The following is a 10,000-nucleotide window of genomic DNA, read 5'->3' as shown; positions in this document are numbered from 1 at the left end:
GGCTGGATGAGGAATAAGTTGATCGTCCATAACCGGAGCTGCGTGTGACCATGGCTGGTCCTGCAACTCAACCAATGCCGGGTCCCATGAGTGGCATTTCCTCCATTTTAACAGCGCAAGTGTCACTCCATGTATCGTGACCAGGAACAATAATGCCACTAAGTTTCTTCAGAGAACTGTAAGCCGTGTCACTCTCTTTCCCTTTCACGAGTGCAGCCTGCACACATTGCTTTGAAGCCACAGACTGCCATTTTGGTCCAGGCAGAGAGAGAGGGAGAGTTCATATTTAAATGGAGCTCCCAACATAAAAACAATCATGCGTTTTCCTATTGGTATCTCCTGTGTTCTGTGTGCGTAGCTCTCTGTGTGAAAACAAAGGGCAACATTAAATTGTCTTAACCCCTGGATGCATGTTAAACAGGGCATCCCATCTGCCGGAATCAGTTAGTGGACGTTGAAGATCCCACGGTGCCCCTTTGTGAAGAGAAGGTGAGCTATCGCACGACTGTGGCCAACTTCCAAATTTCTGCCCTAACCAGGCAGTTTGTGAAAGATTTGTGCTAAAACTTCCCCCGGCCAAGCCCACAACAACGTTGAGAAGAAGAAGTCCTTTTGGACCATTTGGTCGATGGTACCAAATTCCGTTGGGATGGTAATTTGGGTAATGGTACATAATTCATTTGGGATAAACATTTGAACCTCTGGGAGTGTACCTATACCCCAGTTCACTGCAGGTTTCCCTCAAACCTGCCACAAAAAAACAACAACAACAATATGGTTCAGCCATCAGCTGAAAGCTTTTCGCAATCGTGCTTTAAGACAGCAACAATATAATTAATGTGGAATTTCTTGAATGTGGGAAAATTCAATAATTTTCAACTACTATGATGAAGATGGTTTGGGAGGTTCCAAATCCTCTCCCAATGAATCCAAACTTATCACAATGTGATTTTCTTGTTTCTGGGCCAATGGAAGAACAAGGGTGCCATTTGGTTTCCGAATGATTAAGATGTCTTGAAATGGCTGTGAAAGCATTCAAATATTTATATGCAGATGGAATCATGGCAGTTCCACTTTGATAGGACAAGTGCGTAGCAGGGGAACCTCAAGTAATATGTGGCTTAATTGACTTTCCTGTACATTTTAATTTCCTGGAATGAACAATCCATGCAAAACTTGAAGGACCCGTTGGTGGGTATGTTTCACTTTGTATGCAAAATGTGACTGCTACTTACTACAACTAGAACGGCACTCGGTAGAGCGCATACCTCCGTCAGACTGAACAGTTTACATTTGGTTTCCCACCGATAGGCCAGATATGATTGCGGACCATTTGTCCTTGTCACACATCAAAAATCGAATCGGCTCGTTCTTGTCACATACACAACAGATCAACCAAGTTTTGTCATAGTCCGTCAACAACTTTTTTTTGAGATATCATGCTATATATCGTTTTTGGCCCAGCCTAGTGTTGGCTTAGCGGTTAGGGTGCCGGCTTGGGATCCGAGGATCCTGGGCTCAAATCCCGGTCGATCGCTGAATTAACGCCAGGGGGGTTGACTCAGCCTGCTCATCCTTCTGAGGTCGGCAAATTGAGTACCAGTTCACTGGTAATTCCCTGCGTGTCGCAAGAGGCGACTAACAGAGTTGGCGGCAGGAAGGGCATCCGGCCATAAAACATTGCTTCAAAAAGGGGACCACGGTGCCCAAAAATGGCCAACCCCTGCTCTGCGGGGAAAAATGGCCCCCAAAGGTGATTCATATCGTTTTTGGCCCGAACTCTCAACAGTGAAGATTTAATTATAAAATTTAAAAAATGATCCTGCCCATATCCGCATTTTCACCAAAATCCAATCAATTTGTCCACCAAGGGTCGGCCAAATCTGTCCACAACTTTTTGAGATATCGTGCTATACATCGTTTTTGGGCCAATCACTAAATGGTGAATAATCTCTTAAAAATTGTCAGAAGCCCATCCGGATCTGGATCTTCCCCAAAATCTAAACAATTCTTCCTTGTCGCACAGCCAACATGTCCACCAAGTTTCATCCGAATCCGTCCACCACCTTTTGAAATATCCTGCTCTAAGGACAAACAAACAGACAGACCTGTGAAAACACAACTTCCGACCACATTCTGTGCCAGAGATCAATATAATACTTGGGGGCGTGGTTTCTGCCACCAATGTCGTGCTCCCTTATAGGTTAGGGCAGAATTTGTAGATAATTAGCAGGATGTCGGCAGTAACCCACCTACTCTCTGTCTTTGTCGATAAACACTGTGGGGTTTTTAACATCCACCAGCTAATCTGAGCAGATCAATCCCTAGGTTAAGGTCCATTTAAGGAATGGTCTTTTTACCTCCGCCACCGACGGTTGATGGAGGTTATGTTTTCACCCCTGACTGTTTGTCTGTCTGTCTGTGAACAACATATCTCAAAGACTTGTGGATGGATTCGGACGAAATTGGGCAGAGAGGTAGTGTATGTGACAATGACGAAACGATTAGATTTTGGTGAAGATCCGGATTCGGATCCGGCTAGTAGAATTTTTAAGTGATTCTTCACCATTGGGAGATGGGGCCAAAAACGATACACAGCAGGATATCTGAAAAAGTTGTGGACGGATTTGGACGAAACTTGGTGGACCCGTTGGGTGTCTGACAAGGACGATTCTATTCGATTTTGGTGAAGATCTGAATATGTATTCGGATATGAGAATTGTTTAATTTCCAAGTGATTCTTCACCATTGGGAGATCGGGCCAAAAACGATACACAGCAGGATATCTGAAAAAGTTGTGGACGGATTTGGACGAAACATGGTGGACCCGTTGGGTGTCTGACAAGGACGATTCTATTCGATTTTGGTGAAGATCTGAATATGCATTCGGATACGATAATTATTTAATTTCCAAGTGATTCTTCACCATTGAGTGATATGGCTAAAACTGATACATAACACGATATCTCTAAAAGTTATGGACGGATTTGGGCAAATCTTGGTGGACCGGTTGGGTGTGTGACAAGGAAGAAGTGTTTTAATTTTGGGGAAGATCTGAATATGGATTCGGATACGAGAATTATTTAATTTTCAAGTGATTCTTCATCATTCAGGGATTGGGCAAAAAGCGATAAATAACATGATATTTGAAAAGTTATGGACGAGTTATGACTAAACTTGGTGGAGGAGTTGGTTGGGTGACAATAACAAGCCGGTAAGATTTTGCTTGAGGCCCGAATCCAGATCCGGCCTATCAGTGGGATACAAAACGTAAACTGTTCAGCCTGGAGGATGTATGTGTCCTACCGAGCGCCTTTCTAGTTTGTGATGTAACACTCTGCCTGTTAAGCACCAAATCGAATTTATTGTCGAGTCAAGAAAACAACTCAGTAAGCTCAAATGTAAGTGTGTTACCTCTGCATCATGTTGTTGGGGTCATTGGTGGATAAAAAAGGAACATTACCATAACATGCATTTCAAACTGACTGTACCGGTACTAAACAGTTCCATACTGCTCTCTAGTGGTGAAAGTTATTTCCTTTCTGGATAAGTTGAGCAATTCCAAATAGACGGTGGATCATATTCATGTTTATATGCAGACGTTTGCTTATGAATTCCTACAATGTGCTGGAGTCTGAATGTATCCAAGGGTGGATGGCAATCACTGCATTTTATGAAACTTGAGAATGACAACTAAGTTTTCTCCCATTCTCCCATAATTTGATTACCATTTAAATAAAAGCTGAACTACAATCTCATTACATTTTATCACATCAGATGACGTCACTTACATTTTCATTGTCATTTTAAGAAGTAGAATACATGGTGTGAATCTGCTGGTAAAGACACTGAGTAAATTCAGTGCCGCTCCGGCACATCAATCCATCCGAGGCGTAGCTTAAGCCGCTGTCACACCTTGACGTTTTAGCCAGCGTATGCCGACGTATGAAAAATTTGGCTACGTTAAGAGCACGCTGAAGCACGCTGGCATACGTCGTAGTACGCCGAGCTCGTCGACAAATTTCGTGCATGCACAAAATTTGTCGACGTATGCCAGCGTATGACTCACACCAGCACTCAATTTTGATACGTCGGCATACGCTGGATAAATCGTCAAGGTGTGACAGGGGCTTTAGCTACATGACACCAAAACAGCCACGTTCACATCAGTTGAGTTATTGTGCTTTGTGTGCTTTCACGGCCAAATAATCGGGGGCAAAGCTTGTCCCGAACCTTGGGTATGTCAATACATTGGACACTGTCTAGGAAGTGATATTAAAACAACACGGGTGGGTTATAGGCAACACAGACCCAGATGAATTGCTGAATACCACAAGGTCCAGAAGCAATAAAACGTTCCAAGTATTTTTATCCAGATTTAGTGAATTATTTTATGTTTACTGAAGGTATTTACATCCTGGAAGACATGAAGGCATAGAAAACTGTGGATGCCTACAAGTAGTTGACGTCTGGGTGGATCAGTGATGTGACTTCTCTTGTAAAGTATGAGCAAAGTAGGCCTATAATACATCAATGGCAGACTCATGTTGGCAGAGCAGATAAGCTTGACATTCTATATGTTAACATCATGCCCATCTGCTCGAACATCTCCTTTAATACTCTCGGATGTTCACCGGGCCGCAAAGCTTTTTCTTCTTTTGTCAACTCTAAGACTACAACTAATGTGAGAGATCAACTAAAGAACTAATGTCGGGACATGGGATGGCCAGGTTAACGTCCATCTAAAGGACGGATCACCCTACCTGTGCAATTGTTGAATCATTCTGCCTGTGAAACACCGGGATGACAGTTTATAGCTGGGTCGGGATTCAAACCCAGGCTAGACAGCTTAGGATGAATTCCATGAAAATCGTCACCCACGTGTGATTCCGTCACATTACCTGGTCTGCCTCACTGAGAGTAATACTCGTCTGTAGCCATGTGACAGTTCTGGTTCAATACATATAATTGAATTCTCTCTGCTCTTCTTAGCATTCAAGATAATTACCTTATATGTTCAAAATTAGAGTGCACATGGTGATTCCGTCACGATGGAATTCATGTTAGAGGCGAGTGTGCATACTTCTTGACCAGAGGTTCTTAACCCTTTTCCCTGTCAAGAACCCCAACGGATTGCCCACAATGTCCCCATACCCCCTTCGCCAGAATGTTGACTGACCAAGGCGCACCTTAGGTGCGCATAGCTAGGGGGGCCTGGGGGCATGTCCCCCTAGAATTTTTTTGATTTCTCGGTGCTCTGTGGTGCATTCTGAGGGGTGTTTTTACTTTAATTGCCTATTTTTTGGATGAAAATTGGTAACTTATTGCCCAGAAAATGGGCCAAGTTCTGGGATCCGCGCCTGATTACCAGTCCCATTAGGTTCCAGTGTGACTTCAAAATATCTCAATAGCTTAGTTTTACATATGGATAATTAGGAACAGAACAGGAAAGAAAATCATTAGGATTTCATCCCTATTTATTTATTTTGCTTGTTATATATTTATTATATATTTAAAGTTGATATTTCATTGAATTTATTGCTATTTATTATTATAATTTATTACGAGTCCCATACCCCCAGATTTTGGTCCCCATACCCCCAAGGGGTATGGATACCCCAGGTTAAGAACCCCAGCTCTCGACCATCCTGCCGTCCCTTACGTCACACTCAAATACGCAATTTGGTGTCTGTCTGTCTGTCTGACGATTTTTGTCCACGATACAATTGGTCGTTATACTTGTCCAATCTCAACCAAACTTGATAGGGAGACAAAGGGTCACATGATGGTAGTTGTAGCGATTTAACATCCCCCTAACCCCAAGGGGTTTTCCCCGCCAATGGGGTTGCGTGTTGAGGTGTATATCCGTGTTAAGATAGCTTTGTCGTGGCGTTTTTCCAAGGCCGCTTCTAATGACAAAAGTAACAACAACGTTAATGATAATAGCAAAATATTAATGTTATTACAAATCAATGTTAATACTAATAATATCCCTTCTTCCCAAGGAGTTTCCTCCTTGGACAAACGCCGTGTTAATTTGTATAAACAGCTTATCGCGCTGTCATGGAAATCCCCTACCAGAAGTAAAAATATTATGAACACAAACACGTTTGATTACGTTTTGAAACAGTCGCTACTGCTGTTTAACACTAAACCGAAAGGGAGTAAACCCAGGGTGTGTTCAGTTACTAAGCAGCTAGCTAGCTTGCTTGCCAAGCCAGCTGTTCCCTATGAACAGTACCAAATGGAGTGCTTGCTTGAATGCCTAAACCACTTGGTGAAAGCTCCACAAGAAACTTGGTAACTGAACACCCGATGTTCTTGAGGCCCGACCCTGGATCTACTGTAATCTACATACCCCAGAAAGGAATGACCCTTCCTACCGCTCCCATACGGACCAGGTGTACTAAAGGGGGTGAGAGACGAACTGATCTGACTTTTTCTTAAAAGGTGATTCTTAATTGTGAGATTAAGTGGGTGCAAGTGTTAACCTTTTGTTTATCATGGTAAAATGTGCCTATTTCATTTATGACACATTTTGGGACTCCAATAGTTGATGTCATGTTAAAACTTGATGTGACAGTAGATCTGGCGATGACGTCACGGGCGACATTTTTTGCAGGGCCTCAAAAATTTGGCACTACACCAATGAGTAAATTATCGATTGAATCGATGCAATAAACTCCACCTTGGTGAAAATATAAATGATTTCCTAAAGTACAGGCACACATCATTTTGAAACTATACGCAGTTACAGTAAAGAACAAGCATGGATCCAAGGGATGAAGAGGGAACGGGGGGCACGGAGGGATGGATATGGGGTATGTCATACATTCTGATACTTAAACACCAACCTCTAGCAAAAAACACCCAAAATGCAATATGGCATTCTTCTATAATAAATAACACACCGATGTGTTACTCAAGGCTAATTTTACTAAAGACTAATCTTGAGACCCTGCTCCTTATATGTACTTGGTACACGATTGGTATAAAAATTGCAAAGACATTGTCTCATCCCGACACTACTATTTCTATCGATTTTCATGAAATAGGCAGTTTTTATATAATATTTGGCTACAGAGTGATGCAGAAGTAGAAAGTACATCATCAAAATGATCAAACAGCTCTCACCTGATAACTGGAGTGGGATTTCCGCTTAACCTACAGTCCAGTTGTACTCGGCTTCCCTCCGGCACTTCCCGGCTTTTTAATCTGTGTGTGAAATGTGGTGGTTGTAGTTCCTCGTCACCTTCAACAACACCAGCAGCCTGGGTACAAACATCCCCACTTTCCGCAGCAGGCCGTTCTTGAAGCAATCCATGATCCTTTTCGGCAGTCTTGTCAGCACATTGTACCACCTGAGAAGCATCTGTCCTTGTCCTTTGCTGTTGCTTTTGTTGCTGTAATGGTTGAATTTCCCGAGTCCTAGTGTTTGTGTTTGCAGCATGTCGTACTGTGTTTCCATTAGGTGATTGATATCCACTGTCAGACGAGACTGGTGAGGTAAAGGGCAATGGAGCTTCCCGGCGTACCCTTAATAATCCCGCCTTCCTTGGACCTGCTTTGAAAAGAGTAGAAAGTTCCTCAATGAGTGCTGCTGCTTTGTTGGCAAATTCTTTCTTGTTGTCGGTCTCACTCAAGTATGGATTGTGCTTGCCTGGAGCTGGGTCTGCCCGATTACTACATCCTGGGCCTTGCTTTGGGAGAACGCATGATCCATTTTGTGTAGTCTGACGATCAGAGTTGTTTTCTGTCGTCATTGAAATGTTGTCCTGGCCCAATGATCTGTTTTCTGAAGAAGGCCTGAACAGCGGAGCATTCAGTTGGGTGTCTAAACCACTCAGCAGCTGCGGTGCAGGCGGGACATATGCAGGAATATCATCATTTATGGCTTCACGAGCCAAGTGCACACTTTTGTTCAGTTCTTCCTGGCTCAAGAAGGCAGACAGTTCTGGGATCAGACCTGGGTCTGACATTTCTCTGCTGAATCCACTGCCATGCAGGGACACACCACTCTCACTGGTTTCTTTCTGCATCCTGTAGAAAAGAAAAGAAAACATTGCGTGATCACTTTGATAGTGGTCTCCATGATAGCCCACTGACATTAATATTAACTAGTGTTAGGGTTAGGGTTAGGGTTGTTAGGGTTAGGGTTAGGGGTGTTAGGGTTGGGGTTGTTAGGGTTGTTAGGGTTAGGGTTAGGGTTAGGGTTAGGGTTAGGTTGTTAGGGTTAGGGTTGTTAGGGTTGTTAGGGTTGGGGTTAGGGTTGTTAGGGTTAGGGTTAGGGTTAGGGTTAGGGTTGTTAGGGGACCTAACAACACTAACCCATTATTAAGATGAAGGCATGATTCAACATGTGATGTAACCAGTAGATTGATCAAATGTTAATGCTTGTCCAATAAACTCTGTTATTAGGAAGAAAAAAAATTGGGATTTTTATGTAAACAAAAATGGTGAATTGATATTCATATTTCTTGGTTAACTCAATCAATAGTTTTGCTGTCAGAAGATTTGACTAAGACAGCCCTGGACTTGTAAGTACTTGGCGGAAACTTATTTGGTGATTAAACGAGGGTACACTAGAATATTCTATACCAAGTCAATATCCTTTAAACCGTTCGCACACTAAATGTTGGTTTCCATTTCATACAGCTGTTAAAGTATGACTTCTCATGTATAAGAATGTGTTAAAGTCTCTGTGTATTATATGTGTGTTTTCAGCTGTATTTTACTTGTTTTCAAATATAAAGCTATTAATCTGAGACAAGTAAGCAGAAATTACAAACTTGTCTGTGGAAAGCCCAGCCATCCTCCAAGTATCTGCTATTCCGGCTCAGCTGTTGTAATCATATAGTTCACAGCACAGATGCTAAAATTAACTGGCAGGATCACTTTTCTGTCCTGTACCTATTTACCATGGACTACGTGAACTTCAAAAACCGAGCGCAGCAGTGTGGTGGTACATATCGTCAAACACGGCAATATTCTCTGACACCGCAGCCACTTTGGTCTTCTGTTCTTGACAGCAGAGTGAGCTGTGCCTCATGTCTGACAGCAGGAAGAGGGCCCACAGAGGGGTGCACAAAATGCCTTGCGTGCTTTTGAAAGGGCTTCAGTTGATATGCCAAAACAGTGACAGCCGTTAAAAATATACCACGTCCCCAACATCTCTGATCGCCTTCCTTCGAGTTGAGCTGACACAGTAAAGATACCAAAACCTCTCACAATGTTGTCTTTGCACCTGCTGTAATCAGGTCCCCTGACCTTTCGTATGTCAATCTGCCGCAAATGAGTAGTTTTAATCACCATCCTCTTGTAACACACCTCCTGACATTTTCTCCTATCTCTCCCTTCTCCTTCAAGGTAACACTACTGACCTTACAAACTAAGTACAACCACTCCTTACCAAATCCTCTTTCCATTCTCTGCCACCACACGGGGAGATGTATTTCAAAACCAATGAATCAATTATATTAAAGACTTAAACAAATAAAAAGTATAAAATTAAATATGAATTAAATACAATTTATTAAAATAAAAGACTAAAAGACTTAAAATAAAAGTCTAATAAATAAATAAACGTTAAAAATAAATAAATAAATAAATAAAATATATAATAAAATAAATAATATAAGTAAATAAATAAAAGTTAAATTTAAAAAAAGATTTAAATGAAGACAAATATAGTATAATAGTTAGTAATATATTTCGACAGGAATTAAATCAGATTTAGTGCTAATAATGGCTACAGTGTCCCCCCTGAGCCTGGGATGATGGCGGCTCGACATCTGGCCGAGTCGTACCAAAGACTCTTAAAATTTGCATGCGCTATGACTTCCTCACTGAACTTGACACTGAACATTTAAAAAGGATAGAGCAAGGAGAAACAACTATATAGAATGACAACAATAGCACAGGCATTGATGGGCCTAGTGGGCATCTCCTCCATTGAAGTTCCCAGAAAGAGAACTCAATTTGATCGAATATTAAAGTAAAC

General features: G+C 42.0%; 1 protein-coding gene across 8 annotated transcripts in view; it reads right to left on the bottom strand.

The window, feature by feature from the left end:
• LOC137432512 (myopalladin) overlaps positions 1–10,000 on the bottom strand; it is a 257,015-nt gene that overhangs the window by 245,481 nt on the left and 1,534 nt on the right. For all 8 annotated transcript variants that reach the window (XM_068124524.2, XM_068124522.2, XM_068124523.2 and 5 more), the window contains exon 2: positions 7,135–8,040. In XM_068124524.2, coding sequence (XP_067980625.2) covers positions 7,135–8,039 — 905 coding nt within the window. In that variant the 5' untranslated portion in view covers position 8,040. The remainder of the gene's footprint in view (positions 1–7,134; positions 8,041–10,000) is intronic.

This window comes from Myxine glutinosa, chromosome 8 (assembly GCF_964187855.1).
Source record: "Myxine glutinosa chromosome 8, kmMyxGlut1.1, whole genome shotgun sequence".
In the NCBI taxonomy this organism is placed as follows: Eukaryota; Metazoa; Chordata; class Myxini; order Myxiniformes; family Myxinidae; genus Myxine; species Myxine glutinosa.
The sequence above is the reverse complement of the archived record's forward strand: the minus strand, read 5'-3'. Positions and strand labels throughout refer to the sequence as shown.